We start from the raw sequence: 25,393 nt of genomic DNA on the forward strand, positions 1-25,393 counted from the left end.
TCCTGCTTAGATCTTACCCCCCTGGGATCGGGGGCCCACATCCTGGGCACAGGATTTCTGCCCAGCCTCTGCCTGCCAGACACATTTTCCAGCCTGTGCCAGGCCAGCCAGGGCAAAGTGGCTTAATCTTCAACCCGTGTTTTCATCTTACTCAACAGATGTTGCCCAAGGCCTTGGGCAGCAGGGTCCTAGGGTCACCTCCCTCCTGTGGGGTCTCTCGGTGGGGGCAGGATGAAGAGGGGAGAGAGAGGGCTTGTTTGCCACGGACACTCCTGATCCTTGGAAGTTGCTGAAGCCGCTTTCTCAGCTTCTGACAAAGGGTCAAAAGGAATTTCCCGAGGGTGGTGGCCAAGTGGAGTGGCCACCGAGCTCTGCCAGATGGTGAGCCCTTGTGCACACACAGCCTGGCACCCAGGAGGCCTGGGCTGGTGAAAGATGGGTGTGCACTGCTTCTCCTCATACAGACCAGCCCCCTGGCAGGTGCTCCAAAGGGCCTCGTGGAATGAATTGGAGGTCCGGTGCGGGGTCTGTGTTGGGGGGGAGAAGGAAGAGGTGAATGGGGCAGTTGGAATCCCAGGCTGGCTTCACCCATAATAGCAATCAGAGCAGTAGTTCAAAGTTAACCCTCGTATGGGACTTTCCATTTGCTAAATATTGTTCTGAAAGCTTTGCAAAAATAAACTCATTTATTCTTCATGACAACACAGCAAGAGGGATGCTGTTATTATCCCTGTGTTACAGATGAGGAACTGAGGCCTAACGCCACAGAGCTATTCAGAGGGTGGAGCTGGAATATTTAATATTCAGTAGTCCGCACCACAGTGCACCCTCCACTCCTGTCAGTAATGACAGACAGCATTCCCTTGCATGGCACCTGTGGGTTTCAAAGCCCTTCCCCTGACATTGGGCTATTCGGAACCCACAGTGAATTGTGTGGAAGTCTGGGCACTTCCAGACAAGTGTGAGACCAACCTGGGTGGACGGGAGGAACACATTGTGCAGAGGAACAATCTGGGGATCAGAAAGGCTAGGTGACTTGTTCATGGTCACACAGCAGTGCCGGTGGGGGAGAGGGGATGGGTCAGTAGTGTGGTTTTATTTTTTTTATTTTTTAAAGTTTATTTATGTATTTTGAGAGAGAGCCTGTGAGCAGGGGAGGGGCAGAGAGAGAGGGAGAGAGAATCCCAAGCAGGCTCTGAGCTGTCAGCACAGAGCCTGACTTGGGGCTTGAACCCACGCACCATGAGATTATGAGCTGAACTGAAATCAAGAGTCAGACACCCAACCGACTGAGCCACTCAGGTGCCCCTGGAGTGGGGTTTTTGATTCCTGGTTCTGCTTTCTCCCCAGGATACCCTAGATGCTTTCTGCTGATGTAAACACTTAATGCAACCAGGTGGACTTTTCTGGGATTCCCTTCCCTTCCCTCCCCTCCCCTCCCCCCTTCTTTTATTTATATGGTCCCCCCTTCTTTTATTTATATGGTGTCAATGCTGTGAAGTTGATACACAATGTTACATTAGTTTCAGGCGTTGGGATTTCATTTTCTTTTTTTTTTTTTTTTTAATTTTTTTTTAACGTTTATTTATTTTTGAGACAGAGAGAGACAGAGCATGAACAGGGGAGGGGCCGAGAAAGAGGGAGACACAGAATCTGAAACAGGCTCCAGGCTCTGAGCTGTCAGCACAGAGCCCGACGCGGGGCTCGAACTCATGGACCCTGAGATCATGACCTGAGCCGAAGTCGGACGCTTTACTGACTGAGCCACCCAGGCGCCCCTGGGATTTTATTTTCTAAACAGCACCAACCACCAGTCTACCTATGTAGCCCGTTTGCCAAAGGATCTGAGATTTAAAGGAGGGTATGTCCCTCCATCTTTCTGTCCATCCATCCTACCAACAGACATTTCCCGAGCACCCGCCTTGTGCCAGGTGCCGTTTTAATGCTGGGGCTGTAAAGTTCTTTTCTGCCACAGTGCCAGGCCTTCTAGAAGGTGGGTGGGGTTGGGTGGCATGGAGTCACAGGAATGAAAGGGCTTTAACACTGTTTGGTCCAGTGAGGCCCTGAAAAAATATTTTTTGACTTTTCTTTTCTTTATTGTGGTAAAACACACGGAGCGTAAGAGTCACCATCTTCACCGTTTTTGAGCGCAGGCAGTGGTGTTAAGTGGGTATTCCACTCCTGTACAACCATCACCCATCTGTCTCCGGAACTCTTGTCGTCTTGTAAGACAAAACTCTACCCATCAAACAGAACGCCCCCTCCGCTTCCCCAGTCCCTGCCAGTCACCATTCTGCTTTGTATCTCTGTGAATTTGACCGCTCAAGTGACTCATGTCAGCGGAATCATGTAATATGTGTCCTTTTGTGACTGACTTGTTTCACTTCGCAGGATGTCCTCAAGGCCGTGCTGTGCTGGCAGAATGTCCTTCCTTTTCAAGGCTGAATAATGTTCCATTGTACGTGCGTCACATTTTGCTTAGCCGTTCCCCCGTCGGACATCTGAGCTTCCTCCGTGTTTCCATGTTTTAACATTCATTATTGCGAGTAATGCTGTTTTCTTGATAGCAGCCATCCTCGTGGGCGTGAGGTGGTGGCCCTGAGATTTTCAGATGACTTCCCCAAGGGGCGGATCTGAGGGAAGAAGGCACCATGCCGCCTCACGGAAGAGGAGAGGATGTGATGTTAATCGGTTCCGGAGAAGTGTGCGGAACCCTCAGCCCCCGTGCTGCCGTCTTGCCCTCCGTTAAGGAGAGTGGCTAGGAGTCACTTCAGTTTGGACGCCAGTCTCTTGATGAAATTTCATCTTGTAGCACTGTGTGCCATGAGTGACCATCTTGGGAGATTCTAGAAAACAGAGCAATGTCAGAAGAACCCCATAGAGCCTTGGTTTTTAAAGGAGAGCGCAAACTCAGGACATTGCATTCCAAGGAAGATTCCCAGAGTGGTGAGGGAGGCTGAAGATCTCAATTTGTGCAAAAGGGCTGTGCGGTCTGGAGAGGGGAAGATATGGAGTGGGTGCGGAATGGGAGTAAGAACGTGAGGAAGGGCAAATTGGCTTGTTTTCTGTTGCTCTCCGGAGTAGAACCTAGTAGGTGGAGGTTATTAGAAAAAAGACGAGACTTGGATGTGAAGAGGAGCTTTCTAACACCTCAAATGGCCCAGCGGGGCCATCGGGGAGAGTCTCTGTCTATTGCTGGAACCCATACTCACTGATACCTGTTAGGTATGAGGCCGGTGCTGATGGCAGGTTCCTGCTCTGAGGAGTGCCTGGTGGCAGTCCTGGTGGAGGTCCTGCCCTTAGACTGGGCTGTGAAGGGACATGGTTCCTGGAGGCCAAGGCATCCACTAATGTGCTGACCACCACCCCTGGGACCTCCACTGGGAGGGGCCAAAGTCAGGCCTTTGCCCTCAGGAGCCCTGCCCTCTGGAGCCACGTTTAGTGGGGGCTGGGGGAGAGAGAGATTTATCAGGTGGAAATGAATTAGTGCCCGCCTGGGGGCGGGGGTCTGACCAGAGGTACTTGGGAGCCAGGGAAAGAAGCAGTCAGGTTGTGCTGTGGTAGTTGAGGAAGTCTGTCTCCTGTTCCAGGTCCAGTTTAAGATGTGAGCAAATGGAAGAGAGGTGGGGAGGAGGAGGGAGAGCTGAGACAGAGAGGGGGTAGGGCCTTGGTGTGAGTTACCGTTGGGAGCCAGGGCAAATCCAGGGTAAATATTTTTGGCCAGTCTGCCCTTGCTGGGTGGGGTTGGGGGGGAGGGGAAGTGGGGCCAGACAATCCTGTCTCATTTTGGTTGGTGGCCCTGGCTGGGCATGCTGGTGGAACTGGTTGAGTGCAGGAATGGAGGCAGAGTGAACCCGGCATGTGTGGCCAGATGAGGGAGGAGTTCACAAGCTGGGCAGGGGAACTTGAACTTGATGAGCCAAGCAGTAGGGCCGTTATGGGTCCGTGAGTGGGGAAGTGACCCAAAGCTGGATCTGAGTCTGCTGCCAGCTGTGGGGTGTGGCGAGGGGGCTGCGGGAGGAGGGCTGGGTGGACCAGAGGCTGGCACAGGTGCTTGGTGGGGGGCAGAGAGGATTTTGACAGGAGTGGCTAGAGGGGCAGGGACGAAGGGCGGAGCGGACTCCCAGCGCCCTGGCTGAGGGGAGAATAGCATCCAGGGTGGAGCAGGGGGTAGGAGGTGTGTTGGGGGGAGTACTCCCCCATGGCCTGGCCAGGTGTGTGCATGCCACCCCTGCCCTTGCCCCCTCTCAGCCAGGAGCTGTGCTCTGGGTCCCTCCGGGTGAACTGGGGCCAGCCCGAGGACAGGAGTGGGCTTGCCCGGGCCCCTCCCTGGGGGGTGCGGGGAAAATCAGGCATCACATTCCATTTAATCACACCCAGCCTGTTCTGTTTCTCTGGTGGCCTAGGCCTGCCCAGGAGAGGATGTCGCCCCTGGAGTGACTTCACTCAAACACTTCAGGGGGAACCAGGCTGCTGGCCTCCCTCCTACCCTGGCCGGGCCTAGCCTTGCTTGTTCCACACCCTCTCTCCAGCCCCCTGCACTCAGTGCTGATGCCCAGCCCCAGTGGCTCCCTGTTCCCAGGATGGTCGTAATTAACACGAAGGGTGGGGGACAAACACAGGCTTTGAGGCGAAGACCTGCGCTCATGTAGAGCTGGCCAGCCTCCCTGGACGCTCAGTTTCTGCATCTGCCAGAAGGGTTCCAGAGAGCCTCTGCTGCCTCAGCTCGTTTTATCCTGTGTGATGGTCCCGCTCCCACCCCTGGGGCTGTGGGGTCTGTAAAGTGCCATCCCGGCCACGCCCCCTCTAAGTGCCCAGGAAATGGCGCTTCCCTGCTCTTCCCTTATGCTACCAGCCCCTCCTTTCATCTGCTTAGGGTTCTATTTCTGGAACCGGAGCAAGTGAGCCCGGAATAACCTGCCGTGGGTCCTGGGGCTGAGGACGCCCCAGCTCCCCCGCTGGCCCTACCTGCCAGCTCCCACCTGTTCTCCCCACTCCTGAAAGGCAGCACTGCCTGTGACCTCACAGCCCGTTGCCATGGCAGTAGATGTGATGTCATGGGGTCTATTGGGCCTGAAAAACTGCCCGGATTCCAGGCCTCCCAGGGGGCAAGAGTGGGGAGGGCTGAAGGGGTGGAAGGGAGGAGGGTGTGAGGAATTTCTGGACAGAATGTTCCTCCGGAGGCTGAGTCTGCATTCTGCGCCAGACACCTCCCCCCAGCCCTGGGCTTGGGCATCCACCCGCCTCCCCCCATTGGCCCTTGCCTTGCCTTTTCCTTCCTCCACAACAGCAGCCCACAGATACATTTTTTCCCCAGCCCACCCTCCCTGCAGGCCACCGATATGTACTGCACAAACCCCTGGGCAGCATCCTGGCCACCCAGCCCCTCGGGCCCACACAGTCGGGGTGGGTATGCATGCATGGAGGGGGCGTGCGTGTGTCTTTTTTTGGAAAAAAAAAAAAAAAAACTTGAGGAAAGGATGTGCAGTTTCCCTTATCCGCCCTGTGGTTCACAACCCCTCACATTCAGGAAGTTCTCTCTGATGTCTGATCTCAGTGTCTTCTACTGCAGCCCATTTCCTCCTCTTCCTATGGCAGTGCATTGGAGGAGTCTCTTCCTCCTGAGGGTCCGAGACAATTAGTCGTTAAGTCACAGAAAGCTTGTTCCCAACAGGAGGGCAGTTGATTGAGAGGAACTCTCAATGAGTGAAGATCATTGCCAGGGAGGGGAGCTAGAACCTGAGAGATGGTGAGGGAGCCTGGTTCGAATCCCAGCCCTCCTCCCTACTAGCTGTGCTGTGTTGGGAAAATTACTGAATCTCCTGGACCTTCTGTCTCAACTGTAAAATGGGGTCCTGCTTACCTCACAGGGTGGTGATGCGGATTGATGATCGTGAAAGTCAAGAACCTGATATGACGCCCAGATCATTAGCACTTAATGAACAATTACTGTTATTGTGCTGATGTTATGAAAAGGCATCCCCAGACAAGGGCCAGGAAGAGGTAAGGCAGGTGAGGCACCCATGGTGGAAAATGTGAGAAGGCATGTTGCTCTCAGGGTCGTGTGGGTGCACGTTGAACTGCCTGAGAGTGAATGCCTCCTTACATTTTCTGCCCTAAGCACCTCACCCTAGTCCCTGCCTCGCTGCAGACTTAGAGTTTGGGACCCTAGAGCAGGGTGATCTGTGAAGAGCAAGGCTTGGCCATCAAAGTGGCACCAGGTCCAAACCCTGCCACCTGCTTGGCATTGTCCTGGCTGGGGGCAAGGAGGATTCCTGAAGACCCCTGGCGGGGCTGTGAGTTGACTGCCCTCAGCTTTGGAAAGCCTGGGGTCCTTAGATCTAGGTTTTGTGCTGGGATTGGGTAGGGGTGGGGCTAGATGAGGGGTGCCCTCCCTGTCTGGGCTTCATCTACTATATCCTTCTGCAGCTGAGCCTCAGGGGGAAGGTAGGGGAGAGCCTTCCTGCTAACGCGTCCTGCAGGTTGGCTAGAGATTGGGGTGAGGGTCAGCAAGGTGAGCTCAGCGGTGGGGTCTAGAGACCTGGGTGCCAACCCCAGTATTGCCGTAGACCTTCCTGCGAGAGGCTGGGGGACTCAGACCTCTCTGCACCTCAGTTTCCCCATCTGTGAAACAGGGAGGGAGGGAGGAGATGGTGTCTGAGGTCCTTCTCAGAGCTGGTGTTCTTAGGAGTGGTGTGCAAGGATGGTGTGTGTGTGTGTGTGTGTGTGTGTGTGTGTAGAAAGGTCCTGGCCAAAATCCAAGCAAAGATGGAGGTCAGAGAGCTCGGCTCCAGGAAGTCTGGGGGTACCAGCCTCACGGTCAGGGGTGAGCATGGTCAGGGAGCCAGGGAAGATAGTGAGGGGCTCTCGTGGTTAACTCAGTTGCTATTTGCCGAGGGCCTACAGTGTGCCAGGCCCCGCCCGAGGCTCTGGGGGCTATGGGGACTTACCTTGTAGTGGGGCAGGAAAACCCTAAATGAGATAAGCAAGTAAAATACATAGTGTGTTGGAGAGCAAGGGGTTCGAAGAAGAAAACTAAACCAGGGAACGGGGAAAAAGAATGTTTGAGTGGGTGTGTGTCCACGTCCCGAATGTGGGCTGACAGCCCAGGCCGAGTGGGTCGCTGTGGCCATCAGAGCTCTGGGTCGGCCAGCTCAGGGCCCACAGGTTGGGGTGCTCTGGGGGCTTCCCTACAGCACAGTCAAGGGGCTGGGGCAGGGGCAGCCTCAGGGAGACCCTGACCTTGTGCTCCCCGTCCCTTGCCTTTTTCATTCCCAGAAGCCCCAGGGCTGGCGGTGCCTGGGGGACAGAGAAGCAGGACTTCAAACCTGGGAGGACTGGGATGCAAGACAGAGGGGTGGGGAGCTCAGTGTGCATGCTGGGCTGTATTTGCAAACACCGCAGGGTAACACTGGGTGTCTAGCTCGGGAGGGGTTTTTGGAAATTTTTATCTTCTCAGAAAGCATGTCGACCACTAAGTCGAAGGCATCTGATGGCTGACCCTGTGGCCGCCCTCCAGCTGGCCTGGGGAAGGGGTGGGGGCCGAGGGGCTGGTGCTCAGATGATCGCTGGCCAGGAGGGAAGTTTCTCTTGCAGTGCTGAGGCCTGTGGTTTCTAATATTGACTCGTCTCCCTGGGGAGGGGTGGAGCAGGAGGGTCAAGGCGGGGTAGGGTGGGCCTTGGGAGTGTGCAGGGTGGAAACGGTAAATAACAGCTAACATTTATTGAGAGCTTCCCAGTGCCAGGCCCTATTCTAAGTGCTTAATGTGCTCCGTCTCATTTGGTGCTCACAAAATAGCGCTCCACAGCCCTGTTGAGGAGCAAGGACAAAGTGACCTGCTCGCGGTCACAAGTTAGTAGCAGAGAGAGTCAGGACAGGGCCCTGGCTGCTAACGCTGTTAGCTTAGACCTGTGGTTTTCAAAGTGGCATCCCCGCACCTGGAAACCTTTGAGAGATGCACGTTCTTGGGTTCTACCATAGGGCCACTGGATTAGACCCTCTGGGCAGGGCCCAGCCACCTGTATGTCCACAGCCCTCCAGGGGATTCTGAGATCCTCCCCTCCTCCCCTCCCCGCTGCCTGCCCGGTTCACAGCCTGTTCTGCCCAGAGTCAGGCCTCTCAGGAGGCTTTACCCAGAGCAGGACGAGGGCCTCCTAAGGGCCTGTGATGAGCCTGGGGCAGGTACTTTGTCTCCACCTTTTCTGTCCTACCCGATTTCTGACCTTTCTGACCCCCGCCCCCCCCCCCCCCTCCCGTCTAGGCAGGCTGGTTAAGAGTGAGGGCTTTGGAGTTGGGAGATCTGGATTCAAATCTCAGTTCTGTGGTGTAGACTGTGCACACAGAAGGTCCCTGGGATCAGCCTGCCTGGAGTGTTCCTCCTTTCCTGGAGGCTAGAACAGCTCAGAGAGGAGGCAGTTGGGCCTTCCTGCTTAGCCACAGTCTCCACAGGAGTGTTGCAGAGCCCTGGACCAGAAGGGATAGTGGGAGGGTCAGGGCACCACTGCCGAGGACTCCCCTGGTTGGGGCTGGTGGTTGTTGGAGGCTGAGGGGAGAACCTGGCCCCAGTTAGCAGGCAGCTCCTAGAGCTCAGGCTGGGATAGTGGTCCCTGGGGATTTCCAGACTGCCCCTGCCGGGTGGCCTGTGGGCCGGGAGTGGGGGCTGGAAGAGGGTGGCTGAGGACTGGGACTGGGCTCAGAGGGAGTGGAATGTGACATCTTTTCTTCTCCAGAGTCATTCTCAGACTCCAGGCGGGCTGACCTGGGGCCTGGGAGGCGCTGGCTGACTTGCCTCCCCATCTCTTACTCTGTTCCTGGGCCCTGTCCTCCCTCAACAATCCACATTGTCTTGGCCATGAACTACTCAGGAAGTTTCATCTTCTGGAAAGAAGTTTTGGCCTCAGCCTCCCATCTTCCAGGCCATAGGGGTAAAGGGGTCTGGGCCATTTCCAGAAAGAGCAGTGCTACCTTGATCCCAGCTGGCTTTCTTCCTCCATGCCCAGCTCTCCTCCCTGATGCCAGAACCTTTCAGAGGCCATTCTGTCCTTTCCCCTGTCTTCCACAGGGGTGAGCAGCTCACCAGGAATGGGGTCAGGGCAGGCGTTTCCTATTCTGAGACACTGTCCTAAGCTGGTTCCTGCTCATCATGGCAACGGCTTGCTTTCTAACCCTCACGGTCATGCTCACGTCCTTCTGTGTGATTCAGGGGCCCCTGGAACTTTACTGGGTGGGAAACAGAGCCCTCGAGACTGTAGGCAGGAATTGGATCTGGAATGGGAAGTTTCTCTCCTGTATGGGGGAGTCCAAGGAACCCGCTTTTTAGGATCCCTTTAGTAGGAAACACTAATGTTGTCCTGGCAGGGAAAGGGTGGAGCCAACATCAGGGACAGGATCAGTCCAGGATCAGCATCAGGACAGGATCAGCCGGCATGTATTGGTGGCCGGCTACACATATATCCCAGTCCCCGGCGTGAGGGATATGGCAGCTGAGTTGGTAAAAATGCTGCTTTGAATGTTTTTTGGAGGCAGGTGAGTAAGACTCACAAAACAGTATTTGGGGAACAAGACATATTCCCATGATGAGATTATTTATACCCGAAGGACCAGAGACATAGCACAGAGAGCAGGCTTATTGGAGTTCCAAGGTGGGAGGGAGTACTGAGTGTTCAGGAAGGGCCTCGGGGCGGAGACCTTGTCGGAAAAGAGTGTGGACGCAGGAGCCATTCCGCAAGCAAAGGCCTGAATGTGGGAATAAACCAGGAGATCTAGGGACAGGTCTGGATGGGGCAGAGCTTTGGGGCAGGGCTAATGGTGGGGGGCTTTGAAAGCCCACAGAAGAGTTAAGTCTCTGGAAGACTTCATCCTGGACTGTGGGGGTTTCACATAAAGACCACGAAGCGCGGAGTCCCAAGAGGGGGTTCAGATCCTGTTGTGGCCAGTAGTAGTCCATGACTTTGGGCTACTCATTTACCTTGTCCTTTTCTGTGAAGTGGGGGCTCAAAGGTAATAATGGGACCCACCTCACTGGGTTCTCGTCACGAATAAATGAGCCGGTGCAGGTGAAGACAGCTGGCACGTAGGGATAGGCTTGACCTTGACCCTCTCTGTGTTCCTTTTGGAGGGGTCAACAATTGAATCACAGGCCTTGGTGAGAGGTTCGTCGAGCTGGCTCGTTCTAGTACCAGTCGGATTATTTTACGTTTTCCAAACTCTGCCTCCCAAGCATGGGGCTAGCCAGGTTACGTCTGAGCCTTGGGTCGGCGGCATGGGTCCTGCTTCATGAGGCATTCCGCCCCTCACGGCCACCAGCCCTGGGGAGAGAGCCAGCCTGAGACCCAACCTGTGGCTGTTCGCCCTGAGGCCTCACACTGTTTTCTCCCTGTGTTTTGCAGCCCATCAACCCTGAGAATGCCCCGAAGAATGTAGCCGACAAGGTGAGTGGCAGCAGGTGTGGGAAACAGTCTGGGCATAGTGTGGGAAGCCCAGAAAGCAGAAGGTGGATTTGGGGGAAAGTGAACAGATGTGTTTGGGGACATCTTTCTGGAGTAGACTTGGGGAACTTGGGGGGAAGTGATGGGCTTGTGGGTCACGTGGGGACCTGGGCATCTGACATCACTTACGTGTTCGGAAATGGATTGCTAGGGAATTAGGGAGGCAGGTGGGAGAGGCCAGTGGTTAAATGTGGGTTTCTTTATTAAATATGTAGAATGTGAGAAAGCCGGGCAGATGTTTCCAAACAGAACTTTCTGACTTAGCAGAAAGACAGACAGTTTTCCAATTTCCTCAAGGCTGCATGAGGAGGAAGGGAAGAGAGTGGGTGGGTCCCAGAGTGTGGAAACCGAGATTAGCAGCTGAGGGGGATCTCCTGGCAATGGCCGACACGTAATAATGGGCTTAAGGTTGGAGGGCTTGTGTTCAGATCCTGCCTCATCCAAGCTGCTTCTTTTTTTTAAGTTTATTTATTTACTTTGAGAGAGCAAGCAAGCAAGAGAGCAGGAGTAGGGGAGGGGTGGAGAGAGAGAATCCCAAGCAGGCTCCACACCACCAGCACAGAGCCCGATGCTGGGCTCGAACTCACAGACCGTGAGATCATGACCTGAACTGCAACCATGAATTGGACGGTTAACCAACTGAGCCACCTAGGCACCCCCTTCATTCAGGCTTCTAATTGTGTGGCCATTGGCAATTCATGAGCCTGCCTGTACCTCACTTTTCTTACCTGCAAAATGGGAAGAGGAAAATTATAAAACAAATGAGAGGGTTGGTTGGCTCTGAGGGGCTTTTAGTGGACAAAGAAATGCTAAACACACAACTAAGTTGCCTCCGAGGCCCATCTGCCAGCTCCCTTCTGCCAATCCCAGTAGGTGAAAAACGAGGGTGCCCTTTGATTACTTTCCTTGACTCCCCTCTCTGACTGTGTTTTTTCTCCATCTCCAGGGAGAAGGAGCTTTCCGGGGTGGAAACACACGGAAAAGCCTTGAGGAAGACGTAAGTATGGGGATGGGGAAGGGAAGGGTTTGGCTGGGCTCATGGTGCCCCAGGGGGATTGGAGGTGTGGATGATGTATACTACCTGCCTTGCTGAAGCATCCTTTACCTCCTTTCCAGAAGGACAGGCAGGGGTCTCTGAGTGCTATGGCTGAGCAAGGGAGGAGGGGTTGGAATGGTGAACAAGCCCCATGGACTTACATACTGGACCTCAGTCTTGGCTTTGGCTCCCAGCTCGGCTGGATCCAGAGCTCATTTGCCCATCACTTTGCCAGACCTCAGTGCTCCAGGCTGGGGAGGGAGGCAGCAAGGGTGTGCTGTGAGGTCTGGCTCGGTGATGAGCAGGATACTGGCAGAGCTATAGCAGAGGGACTAAGGACAGAGGCGAAGAAGGACTCCTGGGCTCACAGAGGGTCATCAGACCTTGAGGAATTACAAGCTCTGCTTCTTTGGAAAAAAGGGGTCTTTGCAAACGTCAGGATCTTCTGTGTGGCTTCAGTGCCATTGATTCTGGAGGAAGAAGCTAGAAGCTGGGCCCGTTGACCCCTCTGGGCTCTTCCTGGTGGGCAGTTTTGGTGGAGGTCAATGGGCAAATTGCTTAAATGGAGAGACCCCTGGGAAGGGCAGAAGGGGCTCTCCTGGGACCCTGCTCTGAGCGGTGCTCGTGTCTGGGCTTGTCCTCATGTGCCCGGGGTAGACACCCCACACAGTCAGGCCTTTCTCTTTCTTCCCCACTCTCGTCTGACAATTTGCCCCTATGCTGGCCTCCATCCTTGCTCGCCTTGATCCACAGAGGAACAGGGAGTGGTTTTGGCGGTTGGCACAGGGGGAGCTGTTGATGGCATGAGGCCCTATCATCTGACAGCTGCCTGACCCGCCATGGGGAGGGCCCCAGAGGGAGGTGCTCAGGCTGCGGGAGGCTCCTGCAGGCGGCTGCCCTTGTGTGGTGAGCCCGTGGCCACGGCCACATTGCCCTGGGGCAGCCCTTCATGGCCAGCCCTGAAAGGCGGAGGCGTCCCTGGGGCTGTACGACCTGTCCAGGAGGAGCGGGAGCATGCCTCTTAAATTAGTGGGGAAGGCTCTGTTCAAGGTACGCGTGGGTCCTATGGGCACGGAGTGCACATGTTGGGGAGGGACTCTTGTCCAAGTTTGCGGTATTTTGGGGGCTGAGATGTGGGTCAGAAATTAGGCTTTGTGTGTACCTACTGCTGAGGACGAACTCAAGTAGTGCACCCAAAGCATATAATATATGCTCAATAAATATTAGCCATTCTTATTACTGTTATTTTGACCAAGGGCCCGGAGCTGGATTGAGTACTTTGGTGATCCCCAGACACCACCCCTATGGTGGATGCTATGGTCCCATTAAAAATTTTTTTTTTAATGTTTATTTATTTGAGAGAGAGAGAGAGAAAGAGTGAGCAGGGGAGGGGCAGAGAGAGGGGGAGACAGAGGATCCGAAGCAGGTCCTGTGCTGCCAGCATAGAGCCCAGTGCGGGGCTTGAACTCACAAACCATGAGATCATGACCTGAACCAAGGTTGGATGCTTAAGCGACTGAGCCACCCAGGCGCCCTTGGTCCCTCATTTTTCAGATGAGGAGGTAGAGACTTGAAGGGGCTCAGTGAATTGACGAGTACCTTCCCCACCCCTTCCTGGGTTTGCTGCTCGAATCTGGTTGTACCCTGCTCTCCCAGCCCTTGGCCAGGAGATGATGTGTGAACTAAAGCCTTTACCTGACGGCCTGGGCACACTTACGGCCAGGTCCTGATGCTGCTGCTTCCCCCAGCCCCAGCCTGGGCCAGACATGGCTTGTCAGGGAAAGCTGCAGCAAGAGGGAGTGAAGTTAGACATCATGAAGAACTTTTTGACGTGATGGTGGGTATGACCTTGGTCCCAGGAAAGAAAGAAGTGGCTCTTTAGTTGGGACGGGAGGTTTTTTTTTTTTTAGAAGGAAAGTTTGTTGATTTGGGATGAACGCGCGTGTGTCTAATGTGTGCCAAGGTGGGTAAGGGTTGTGTCCTGTCTGGGTGTGGGAAGAGGGCTGTGACTTCTGGCGTAGCTAGTCTAGTCAAGGGAACGCTAAGCGAGCGAGCGGATTCTAGAATGGCCTGTGTGCTGCAGAGGAGGGAAAACCTAGTGTCTAAAGTTCCCAGACACCTGTCTCAGGTTGGGTGATCCCAGGGTCTTTGGTCCATGCCCTGCTCAGCCATGGGGGACCCCCGCAGTCTGCCCCGTGCGAGGAGACCTGTGCTAGAGGCGGCACGGTTGCAGCCCTCAGCCTAGTGCCGTGCTGTTGGGCCTGTTTGTTGAGCTGTTTTCCTGTCTCTGGCCCGTGGCCCAGGACTCACAGGGCCGGAATGGCTGTTTTCCTCCAGCAGGGCTGGTGTGTAGAGAGGTTTGTGGATGCTGTGCTGTGTCGCACTCTGTTTTGGAAAAATCCAGGCTGGTGGGCAGGAAGGAGAGAGGAAGGGGTGTGGCTGGAGGGGCTGGTGGGGGCGGGAGGGGGTGGCCACGGCCCCCAGAGGAGAGGTAGGAATGAGGACGGGCCCCTGACGTAGATTGGGCACCAATTTCTGGCTGCCTGACGTGGCCCCTGGTGTTTCTTATGGACCCTCCTCCCTACTCTGCCCCCTGGGGACTGGGGCTCAGGAAACGGCTTTTCTTTTGGTCCAGAGCTGTTGTGTTTGGTCTGTGGACCTCAAAGGCAGGCAGGACTCTTCCCACACAGTTGTTGCTCTAAACCAACCCCACCCAGGTCCTGGGGTTCCCGCTCCTTGCTGCATGGTGGAGAAGGTGGTGGCAAATAACAGAGCCTAGGGCCACAGACCTTGAGCCACTCAGAAGTGTCCGAGTGGTCGTTGGCAGTGGGGACCAAGGCAAAAAGAGTTGGCTGGATCTGCAGGACGAAGGGTGAGGGTTAGATACTAGGAGGAACTTCCTGGTAGAGAAGTAAGACACCGTTTTGGTGGGGGGGCTGTGGAACTTCCTTTCATGCTGTTCTCTTACTGAAAGCGAGACCGTGGTTCGGTGATGACTGTAGGGGAGCGTTCTTGGTGCCTAGGGAGTTGGATCAAAGTTGTATTATTGATCTCTGTCCTGGGAGAAGCGGGAGGGGGAGGTAAAGCCGAATGGGCAAAGGGCTTTGAGAGCCCCAGAGAGGAGAAGAATGGGATTACAGGCTGACAGAGAGCTTCTTTTTTCTTTTTAAAATAAAATCTTTGTAGTACTTTTTGTAAAGCCCTCTGGTAGTTTCCCCTGGGGGCTTTAGGTGGAACAGGTGAATCACATAAGATCACACGAGCACTGTGCTATACCCATTTTACAGACTGGCCAGTGAGACCCGGCAGCAGAGTCTCATGCCTGTTCTTGAAGAGAACAGCTCCAGTATAAGCTCTCTGAGGTCAGGGATTTCGCCTCCTCCGGTCCCCAGCGCCTAGCACGTTGCCTGGCACACAGCTGGTGGCACTCAGCGAGGGTTTTTGGAATGAGGGAAGGAGCGTGATGACGGACAGCAGAGATGACTGATCTCTCAGGGGGCTCCCAGCCTCTCAGAGAGGGTGTGTGTGCTGAGGCGTGTGCTGGGGGTGCCCATCTCTGGCCTCATGTGTGAGGTCACCTCTGTGTTTTGGAGCATGAGGCCGTGCTTGCTCATACCCCCTGCCCCCACAACTATGTGTGGTTCTTCACGTCCACGAGACTCAGGCTTGTCACCCGTGTGTCTGCTTTCTGCCAGCGAGTGTCACATGTCCTCGAACTCTGCAGAAAACAGGAAGCCCCGTCAGTTAGAGGACGGCCCAGTGATTCAACAGGGGATGACCATCCAGCTGTTCCCGTCCCTGTCATCTGGTGGGGTCACGGTCCAGGGCAGCTTCCTCCCCTGCTGCCCCTTCCCTGGCTGGCCTGGAGCAGAGCCGGCTTGGACTTTGTCTTATCACCTCTGGAGGCGGCACGGCCAGACTCTGTTGGGGCCAAGTTTTTATTTATCTTCCCTGGCTTTTTTGGGGTGGGGAGGTTAAGGAATGTGGAGTGTTGTAACTTTGGGAAGGGGGTGGAGAAACGGGATCCAGCTCTCCTGCCCCGTTCTTCCTTTTCACCCCTGTGCCCGAGGAGGCTTCTGGCTCCCCTTGGCTCCCCAGTCCCCTCGCCAAGCTGGCCTCAATATCACGTCTCCCTGCAGCTCCGTGAGCCCAGACCCATGGCCCTGACCACACCACAAGCCTCGGCTGCAGCTGTGGCTTCCAGTTGTTCGAGGCAGCTGTGGTGGCCTCCTCCAAAGTGGCTGTGGATCAGCAACAGATGAAACCCGAGGGGCTATTTATAGCAGGGTGGCCCCGGGGCCTGGAGCAGGGCCTGGGGCCTGGGGCGGTCCAGCGACTCCTCATCAGGGACCAGTGAAATCAAGACGGATGAAGTGTTGGGTCTCTGTGTTCCTCTGGGCGGGTAGTTTTGGAACAGCCTGGTTTGGGGCTTGAAAAGCAAACATGATCCCTCTTACCCACGCCCCCCCCCCCCCCCCGCCATGCCTGACTCATGCAAACCCAAGTTGTCAAGGCCAGGGGGCTGTGGAGATAGACACTTTCCTCCCCAACAGCCCCACTTGGCTCTTCCTGCTGCTACTGCAGAGGCTGAGTGGTTCGGAGCTGAGCTGTAGCCCACGCAGAGGGGGGCTCTGGGTGCAGCCTTCTCACGGGTGGCTGGATGGAGACACCTCCTCTTAGTGGGGCTGCCCTGACTTTGGGCACTACCAGGAGCCTGGCCTCCAGGCTTCTCTGCCCCTGCCTTGTCGGCCCTGCAGGGGCCTGGAGGAGGCCGAAAGTGGCTGCTCTCTTCGGGGCCCCAGTGGTTAAACCCAAAGTCTGAGGGTGAGTCCTGCCAGTTGTCAACTTCCCCAGGACTTGGGGGTGAGTCACCATGCCTCAGTTTCTCCTCTCCCTGGTAGACTGTGGTCCTGTCTCCTCCAAGAGGTGGTTGCAACTTGGTGGTGGGGAAAGGCTGGTTTCGGGGAGGCACAGGGATGTTTGGAAGGTGCCGATGGGCTCGGAGAGCCCTGGCTGGGCCTGGGAATCTAGAAGTTGGGTGGTCGATTATGCATCACGTGAGGTGGCTGACAGGTGGGGGGAGAGGTGATGCAGGGCTCTGTGTCTAGAGGTGAATGTTGGTTGTATGTGTAAGCACCCTTTTAATTGTACTAGATGCAGTAACAGTAACAATAAAGAAGTGCCTTATATGCATACTCCTTTTAATCTTCAAACAACTCCGTAAGGATTGCCCCATCTTACATGTGACGTTACAGAGATCCAGAGCATTGAGTACTCCCAGGTCGGCCGGCAGGGTGACCCTTAGCTTCCATCACGGTGCCATCGGGTCGTCTTGGGCTGTTTGGGACCCGAACTGGGGTCCGTTTGCCTAAATTTGTGCCGGTTGACAACCCTCGAGAGGGGAGCAGGTGAGGGGGTAACCCAGTGGGAGGTGGGTCCGTAGGAGGGTAACTTGCTGCCCAGCACTGGTCTCGGTGGGTACACGCCGCCCCTGGCTGCTCTCAAGCCACAACTTCTGCTCCAATGGCTCCTTGTTGCTGCTGTGAAGGGGAGGATCGCGGGATGGTGGTGGTCAGGGGGTTCAAGGTTCAGAGCAGGACAGAGGCTGCTGTCACCGGTCTTTCCTTCTGTCATGCTCGCGGTCGGTATTCTCCCCTGGGGGTTACGGTTACGGCATCCAGGGAATCAAGATGAAATGTGTTTCCGTCCATTTCGAAACTCTTTTATTGAGCGTGTACTCAGTGCAGATGGCACCAGCCCAGACATTTCTCAGCATCTGGGATTTCTTCCTTCCCTGGGGAGGGAGAGCTGGGCCCTCTGGGGGCTCGCATGCACACTCACAAGCGATCGGCCTTGGTCGCTTTTGGCCTTAGGTTGCTGTGTAGCCTGGATGTTAGGGTGCCTGCGCTGCAATGTTGGCCAAGAAATAAGATCATCTGTGTTTGTCCGCAGCCCTGATGCTCCTGGGGACATCTCTCCGCCAGCCTCCTCCATAATGCCGCTTGTCTTTTCTCTGTCCTAGGGCTCCAGCAGAGTCACCCCGAGTGTCCAGCCCCACCCCCAGCCCATCAGGTATGCCTGGCTTGTTGGGGGGGGGGTGGCTAGGGATAGGGGTGCCGCTGTGAGGTCACTGTGGGTGTTTCCAGCATATCATGCTTTTGGGTGCCTGAGACCGAAGTCATAAAGCCACAGGTAGGGAGCGTGGGCGGATGCGCAAGCCACAGAGAGAGGATGCGGGTAGCTGCATACCCTTGGAAATGGTCATGTTTTGAGTTCTAGCTCGAAGCTAGGCCTTGAGGTGGATTTTTTTTTTTTTTTTTTTTATGTCCCTGCACGATCCCATCTAGTCCTTGCAACAACCCTGCAGGGTAAGTATTTTTATTCCCATTTGGCAGATGGAGAAACTGAGTCTCAGGGAGGTGCGGTGACTTGTTACAGGTCATGAGACCAACAAGAGGCAAGACTTGGGTGTGCCTTCGGGACTGGCTGGCATCATAGTCTATCTAGATCCAAGTCTTCTCTGTGGGCAGGGTTTTTGATGTTGAGGGTCATTTAGAAAAGGAAAGTTCTCTATCTGGCTGGGCCGGCAGGGGCTCGGGGCAGGGATGCACAAGGACTGGGTGCCTTGCTGATCTGTGTGCAGGTTCTGTGGTTTTTCTGGCTTGGGCCCTTCCCTCTCTGCCTCACCTTCACCTCTGAGGGTCCTGAGACAAGTGAGAATCTGCCTCCAGGGAAATGCAGCTCCAGCCAGAGAGGGCTGGTGTGTAGCTAAAGCCCCCAGTGGGTTGTGGCCGGGCTGCCAGCTGCCCGCAGACCTGAGCAGCCCCTTAGAGAATCTTCTTCCCTTACAGCTGAGAACCACCTTGGGGTGGGTGGGTGCAGGGTGCGATGCTGAAGTTGTCCAGGTGGTGGCACCGTTCTGCCTTGGACCCATCCCCGCCCGCCCAAGGCTGCAGTGAGAACCTTATCTTAGGGACAAGGAATGGCCCGGCTCAGAGGTCAAATTCAAACTGGGCTCCTTACCACAGCCCACTGGCCCCTCTACCACTTGGCTCCTGCCCTTGTCACCATGGAGAAGCCATACCTCGCCCTCGGCCCCCCCCATCTCCAAGCCCTATATACACAGTTGGGTTCCAAGTTAACCCTGGTGGTATCTCTCTGCTGCCCCTCCCGTCTCACCTTGAGCCTGCTGTAGTGAAAGAGTCTCAGAAGGAAATGTTGCCCACCTTGAATACAAAGAGGAAGTGAGACAATAGGGGGCGGGTGACAGGGTAAGAAGGTATGGTGATAGGGAGGGTGTAAGGTGGGCCTCAGAATGGAATTTCAGTGTCCTGAGACCCATTTCCCCTTCCTGTCAGCTCCCCGGGGGCCACTCTGGGCCCTCCTGCTGGAAGAGAATCTGGATGAGGTATAAAGGCGTGAGCCCCCGCCTCCCCTCACCCGGTGCAGGGGCTCCCCACTTCCTTTAGGAGCTCAGGTGGCCACCTGCCGCCGCAGCAGTAGGCTCAGCACCCCCTTAGAAATCACGGAGGCTGCAGCCAAGAAATAGCCCTGGAAGGTGGTGGGAGCTGCCAGAGGTGGGGGAGAGCCAGGGAACAAAGGGCGGGAGCCGGCCTGCCTCTGGGGAGGGCTGGAATGTGCACCGTGGTCTGGCTTACTGGAGCCCAGGTGAGCTTGTCACCTGAGCTGCCCTTTCCCCTGAGAAGCCTCCCCTCCCACCCCCCTGCCCACTCTATAGCTCAGGAGCAGGGGGAGGGCGGAAGAATGCTCAGCTCCAGGGGCACCCGCCGCTCTCCTTCCTGTACTAGATCCGTCCCAGGATCCTTTGAAAGACTTCTGCCAGACCAGGTGGCCACAGTGTGTTGGAGGGCTGAGCTGGACTCCTGGGCTCCTGGCAGGTTCTGATCCTGACCCCGACCTCTGCGTTTATAGGTTGAAGGCAGTGCCGACAGGATTGATGGCCACCTAGGGTTGCTGTCATCGCTGTTTGGCTTGGAAATGGCCCGAGGTCCTTGCCAGCCTCTGCCCAGCTCCCTTTCCTCTGGTGCTCAGGGAACAGCCAAGCCTCCGGGGTTGGAATTGTGGGCCACATAGAGTGTCTAGGGGGCACAGATCCCTACACCTTGCCCTGAGGACCAGGGTTCTGATCCGAACCCCCTTCTGCCTACTGTGTCTCCAGAAACATGAGTCTGAGCCGGACCACGGAGGACAGCTGTGAGCTGGACCTGGTGTATGTCACAGAGAGGATCATCGCCGTCTCCTTCCCCAGCACAGCCAATGAGGAGAACTTTCGGAGCAACCTCCGAGAGGTGGCCCAGATGCTCAAGTCCAAGCATGGAGGCAGCTACCTGGTGAGGATGGGGCCCAGTACCCCCCGTCCTTTCTGCTCACCACCTCCTCGCTGCTGGTGCCCCTGCCCACCTGCCCTGGGCCAGCTCTTAGCCTCTCTCACGGCCTGAGTCCTCACTCACCCCCCAGCCCAACTTTACTGGGAGGAGTGTGTCTGCGGCTGGAATGCGGCGTCTGGAACCAAGTCACGTGTGCCCATGTGCATGTGTGCGTGTGCGCGTGAGTGTAGGTATATGTGCACGTGGGCATGCGTGTGCTCGTGTGTATGTGTGTGTTGACCAGGAGGACAGAGTAACAAGAATTCATGTTATTGCGTGCTTGCTATGACACAGGCCCCGTTCAATCTGCTCTCCACGTATTAAACTTCATGACAGCGCTAGAAATCAGGTTTTGCTGGAGCACAGAGAGGTGGGGCGTTTGCCTGAGGTCGGGAGGCGGCAGTGCCTCTGAGAAGTCCGAGGGCAGAGTTGTGGAAACGTTGCTATCACGGGGATGGTGCCTGGCCCAGGAGGAACACATCACGAATGTGGATGAGGGGCCCGGGGGTGCTCTTCTCTAATGGCAGAGAGCTGGCATGGGGAATCAGACCTATCCTTGGCCCCAGGGGAGGGCTCAGTTCTACAAGGAGGTGCCTGTGGATTTGGGCTGCACCCACCGACCAGACCACGCAGCCTCGAGGGGCCGCCCCGATCTGTGAGCAGAGGCCGGCGTAGGGGACTGCATTAGGTCCCTGGGGCTGCTGTAACAGATTGCCACAAAAACGTGGTGTCTTGAAACAGCAGAACTGACTTTCTCACAGTTCTGGAGGCTGGAGGTCCAAATCAAGGTGTTGACCAGGCCATGCTCCCTCTGCAGGCTCTACAGGGGATCCTGCCTTTCCCCTTCCTGGTTTCCAGTGCCCCCCAGCGATCCTTAGTGACCTTGGCTTCTAGCTGCATCGCCGCAGTCTCTGCCTCTGTCCTCACACGGCCTGCCTTCTTTCTTGTGTCTCTCTGTGGGTCTTCTCATCTTATAAGGACACCAGGCATCGGACCTAGGGCCCGCCCTAAATCCAGGATGATCTCATCTTGAGATCCTTAACTACTTACATCAGCAGAGGCCCTATTTCTAAATAAGGTCACATTCTGAAGTTCCAGGTGGATCTGAATTTTTGTGGGACACTGTTGAACCCACCACAGACACGCCTCTCCATCAGCTGTGTTGGGCAGCGTTGAGAGCCCGGCTTCAGACACCAGGGAGTCCTGGGTTTGAGTGTTGGCTCTGCTCTCACTATCTGACCTTGGCCACTTCGCCTCACTAAACCTTAGGTTCTGCATCTGTAATATGGGTCTAATTGTACCGCCTACCTCTTATGGTTGTTGAGAGAACTAAGCCAGCTGCTAGGTGTAAAGTCCTCAGCATTGGGCTGGCAGGTTGGGGACACTCGAGTGGTAGCTGTTGTTAATGTAATAAAGTCTGTACAGTTATAGGGTCCAAGAATGGACTGGAAGCCATCTGGGATCATTCCCAGTTTCAGGAGTCCAGGGTTCTGTGGGTCTCTGCTATGCCACCCTCCCTCTGCTTTCCCATCGCAGGCCGTGTGGTCGCTTTCCTCGGCAGGAGGCGGCACAGTTTTCTTTGAGTTTTTTGGGCAATGAGGTGAAGGTGGAGACAGGAAGTCCAGGGATTGGGGGAGTCTTACGGGACATGGTTAGGTGTCGGAGGGCATCTTCCGGGAAAGGGGTGTCAGGGGTCTGAGAGGCCCCACTCAGGGTGATTTGCACACTTGGAGGGAGGGCGTCCTCCCACAGAGCTGTTGCATTTTTAGGCGGATGAGGTTCTAAAGTTGACACGTGAAGTGGAAACCAGAGATGGCCAAACACTTATCATGTCACACCACCGGATTCCCGTCCAGTGTGGACGGGTGGCACATGGGATGAGACAGGCTGCATCCCCTTCTCACCTGCAGTTTGGGTGTCTGTCTGCTCACTGAGGGTTGGGGCTGAGTGTCCATGTACTTCTTTCTCCTTCTCTTTAATTTTTTTTGTTAATATTTTTATTATTTATTTTTGAGAGAGAGAGAGAGAGAGAGCGCGCGCGCAAGTTGGGGAGGGGAAGAGAGAGAGGGAGACACAGAATCCGAAGCAGGCTCCAGGCTCCGAGCTGTCAACACAGAGCCTGACGCAGGGCTTGAACTCACGAACTGTGAGATCATGACCTGAGCCGAAGTCAGATGCTTAACCGAGTGAGCCACCCCGGCGCCTCCTCTCTCCTCTTTATCCTGAGAACCTGTAGTTGAGTGCCTGTTGGTCAATGTGTGGGTCTGATGGGACTCCATTGTAAGCTTATGCATGGATAGAATTTTCACTGGGTGGTTGGGAGGAGAGAGACAGAGACAGAGACAGATGGACAGACAGCCAGCTAGCACCAATTCATGATCTCTTCCTTTTCCTCCTTGTAGCTTTTCAACCTCTCTGAGCGGAGGCCTGACATCGCAAAGCTCCACGCCAAGGTGAGCTGGTGCGGATTAGGGGTGGGGGCTTCCCTCTGCCTGGAAGAGAAGGAGAACAGCGTGGTTCTCCCCGTGGTTCCTACTTCGGAATCTGGGGGGAAGGGCTGAGACACTTCGCAAAGCCTATTCTCTTTCTATGCCAGCTTCCCTTTGGAACATGGAAAATACTGTATTTATGGTTTCTGTAATACAAATTGAGACAGCAAAGCTTGATGCAGTGATTTCCTACCCAGGTCTAACCCCCCACCCCCACCCCGGGTGCACATAGCATCTCTGGGGCGAGACTGGAGCTGTGAGAATTTTAGTCTTATTGAAAAGCATTTTGGATTTAAACTGGCTGGGAATTGCCAATGGCTGGTTTTCACTTGTTCACTCGGCGGGCTGAGTGCCGGGCTTTGCGTGGATATCTGCTCTGCCTCCCGGATTCTGGTGCCTGTTGCTGTGGGACCCTGGGCAGGTGACAGTTCTCTGGGCCTCAGCTTGCCCCTCTGAAAGTAGATGGGCTGGATTAGACGTGCTCTCTTGGCTTTTCCAAGCATGGGTTCTCTTTTAGTTTAACGATCTGTGAGTTAAGCAAAGCTTTGAGGAGCCTGAGGACGGCCATTCAGATCTGCCCTCTGTCCCCTTTCGGGTTCTCTTGGTTGGCCGGAAAAATCAATGGCTTGTGTGTCAGGGCCTGGAAAAGAGCTGTGAATGGCTGGGGGCTCTTCATTTTCCTCTCTGGCCCTGAGCCAGGGTCTCTGGGCCACACCCTTGCCCCCCACTCTGGGTTGTTGGGCAGGGAGGGCAGGAAGCGAGGTTGGCTGGTGGCCGCTGCCCTGGAGCCAGCATGTGGCGTAGGTGCAGCTCCCGCTGCCCCGGTTGAGTCTCTGGGGCTTCCGCCACTTCTCACTCATGACTTTGACCACAGGTCCTGGAATTTGGCTGGCCTGACCTCCACACTCCAGCCCTAGAGAAGATCTGCAGCGTCTGCAAGGCCATGGACACTTGGCTCAATGCAGACCCTCACAATGTCGTCGTTCTGCACAATAAGGTCAGAGCAGGGGCTGCTCTGTATGTACGTGTGCGTGTGTGCATGTACACACGTGTGTGTATGTGAGCATGTGCACACATGCATAGACGTGTCCTCGGGTGAGTGTGTGTGCATTCTCCTTTCTAGGGGATGGTAGATCCTGTCCCGGGGGGCACCTGAGAAATGGGGGTTAGGAGCTTGTGAGACCCTCACGTGTGGTAGATGATCAACTGCGTTTCTTCTCTTTGGGACTCAGCCCGACCTGCTCCCCTCCCTGGCATCCCACTCCCTCCTTTGAACCACACCCCTCTCTCCAGCTGCTGCTCACTTTTTCTCCAGGCTTCTGGACGGGTTCTGGGGCAGCAGGGCTGGCCTTAGAAATACAGGCTTTGTGTTTGGGGTTCTTTCAGGGAAACCGAGGCAGGATAGGTGTTGTCATCGCGGCTTACATGCACTACAGCAACATTTCTGCCAGGTAAGAGCCTCTCATTCTCTGAATATTGATGGCAGGAACCCCGTCTGCCCATCCCTCCATGGCCTCTCCCTTCCTTGGCTGGGAGAATAATGACAGGGGATGGGGTGGAGGAGCCCACGGAAAGGAGAGGGATCTGCCCACGGCTCTGAGGCAGGTGGCTGTGCATGGAAGGCAGGAGCAAGGAGAGTCCTTTACTGGGGGCACTGGTGGCAGCAGACTCGAGAGGCAGGCCCATCCACGGACACCCCATCCAGCCACCTTCTCGGGACCACTTTTCCTTGGCAAATAGCCCTCTTTTTTCCTGAGTGAGCAGGTGAGAGAGTCAGAAAGAAATGTTGGATCAGATCTGGGTCTGAAAGAACCATCTAGAAGTTATCTCATCCTTGTGGGCCTTAATAAGGACTTTGGGGCTTGGGATGGGATGTTGCTAGAGAGTCAAGAACAGAGGGGTTATATTCTCTCTCTTCAAAATGATCTCTTTGCAGACAGAATGTTCTATGAAGGGTTTAGACGGTGGTTGTGTGACTGTAAGAAACTTAACCCAGCCTAATCTTTCCTTAATGGTGAACATTTCCTGTGCACCTACTGTGTGCCCACATGTGCCAAGCTTGTTATACATGTTATTTCACTCAATTACCGTAACGACCTTCAAGGAAGGCACTTGTCACTCTCATTTGACAGAAAATGAAAATCAGGTTCAGAAGGATTAAGTAAACCTGCCTCAAGGCACAAGGTTAATAAGGAGGCGGCACATTTGGTATGGGAACCCAGGCTGTCTGGCTCCAAAGCCCCAGGGCTGAGTCCTGCAGCATACAGGATGCAGGAATGCCAGGGCACTCTTTTCCTGAAAGCTTCTCAGAGTAGGGTGGCTGGAAGGCTCTACAGGTCTGGGGGAGCAGGGGTGGGGAGACCAGGGAGTTGGCTCCTCTGACCACCTGTCTCTCCCTGCAGCGCCGATCAGGCCCTGGACCGGTTTGCAATGAAGCGATTCTATGAGGATAAGATTGTGCCCATTGGTCAGCCATCCCAGAGAAGGTGGGTCTCCAGGGCTCACTGCCAGTGCATGCACACGTGTGTGTGTGTGTGTGTGTGTGTGTGTGTGTGTGCACGCGCGCTGTCTTGGGGACTAGCCTCACGTACCCACAGTGGGTGGAACAGCCATGCCTAGGTGGGGGTGTACAGAGCATGCATATTCAGGTGCCAGCCTGGAGTGCTGTAAGCTCAGGGGCATGAGTGAGCAGCTGTGTGTGCCCACAGATGGGCATGGCTGTTGGCTCCTGAGGCCAGCGCTGGAGAGCAGTGGGGCCGCTGGTGGGGGATGCATTGGTCTGGGTGCAAGAAGGCAGCTTGTATGAGAAGGAAATGCCATGTTGGTCCTGGCAGCGGGACCGCGTCCGCACTTGGGTGAGCCTGTAGGAGGCTGGCGTCATTGCCGCCTGCCCTCGGGAGATCACAGATTCTTACCATAAGGGTCACCTTCTGCTGGGAGAGCTTTAAAAATTTTACCAAGGGCTCTCAAGCACGTGGTCTCATTGGAGTCCA

General features: G+C 55.3%; 1 protein-coding gene and 1 long non-coding RNA gene across 11 annotated transcripts in view; one reads left to right on the forward strand and one right to left on the reverse strand.

Moving 5' to 3' along the window:
• Nucleotides 1-25,393, forward strand: part of TNS1 (tensin 1) — a 225,196-nt gene that overhangs the window by 116,549 nt on the left and 83,254 nt on the right. For 9 of the 10 annotated variants that reach the window (XM_078450884.2, XM_078450894.2, XM_078450887.2 and 6 more), the window contains 8 exons: nt 10,390-10,431; nt 11,435-11,485; nt 17,547-17,596; nt 19,704-19,875; nt 22,314-22,364; nt 23,275-23,397; nt 23,787-23,851; nt 24,803-24,886. In XM_078450884.2, the coding sequence (XP_078307010.2) occupies nt 19,708-19,875; nt 22,314-22,364; nt 23,275-23,397; nt 23,787-23,851; nt 24,803-24,886 (491 nt within the window). In that variant the 5' untranslated portion in view covers nt 10,390-10,431; nt 11,435-11,485; nt 17,547-17,596; nt 19,704-19,707. Of the gene's footprint in view, nt 1-10,389; nt 10,432-11,434; nt 11,486-12,405; nt 12,575-17,546; nt 17,597-19,703; nt 19,876-22,313; nt 22,365-23,274; nt 23,398-23,786; nt 23,852-24,802; nt 24,887-25,393 lie in introns of those variants that run through there. The other variant, XM_078450890.2, reaches the window with a different exon arrangement.
• Nucleotides 1,752-5,508, reverse strand: LOC144617125 (uncharacterized). Its single transcript, XR_013557183.2, has 2 exons — nt 4,969-5,508; nt 1,752-2,846 (listed from the first exon to the last, which is right to left on the reverse strand). It is a non-coding gene; the product is annotated as an uncharacterized LOC144617125 (long non-coding RNA).

The sequence above is a fragment of the Panthera onca genome, chromosome C1, assembly GCF_046562875.1.
Source record: "Panthera onca isolate mPanOnc1 chromosome C1, mPanOnc1 haplotype 2, whole genome shotgun sequence".
Lineage (NCBI taxonomy): Eukaryota > Metazoa > Chordata > Mammalia > Carnivora > Felidae > Panthera > Panthera onca.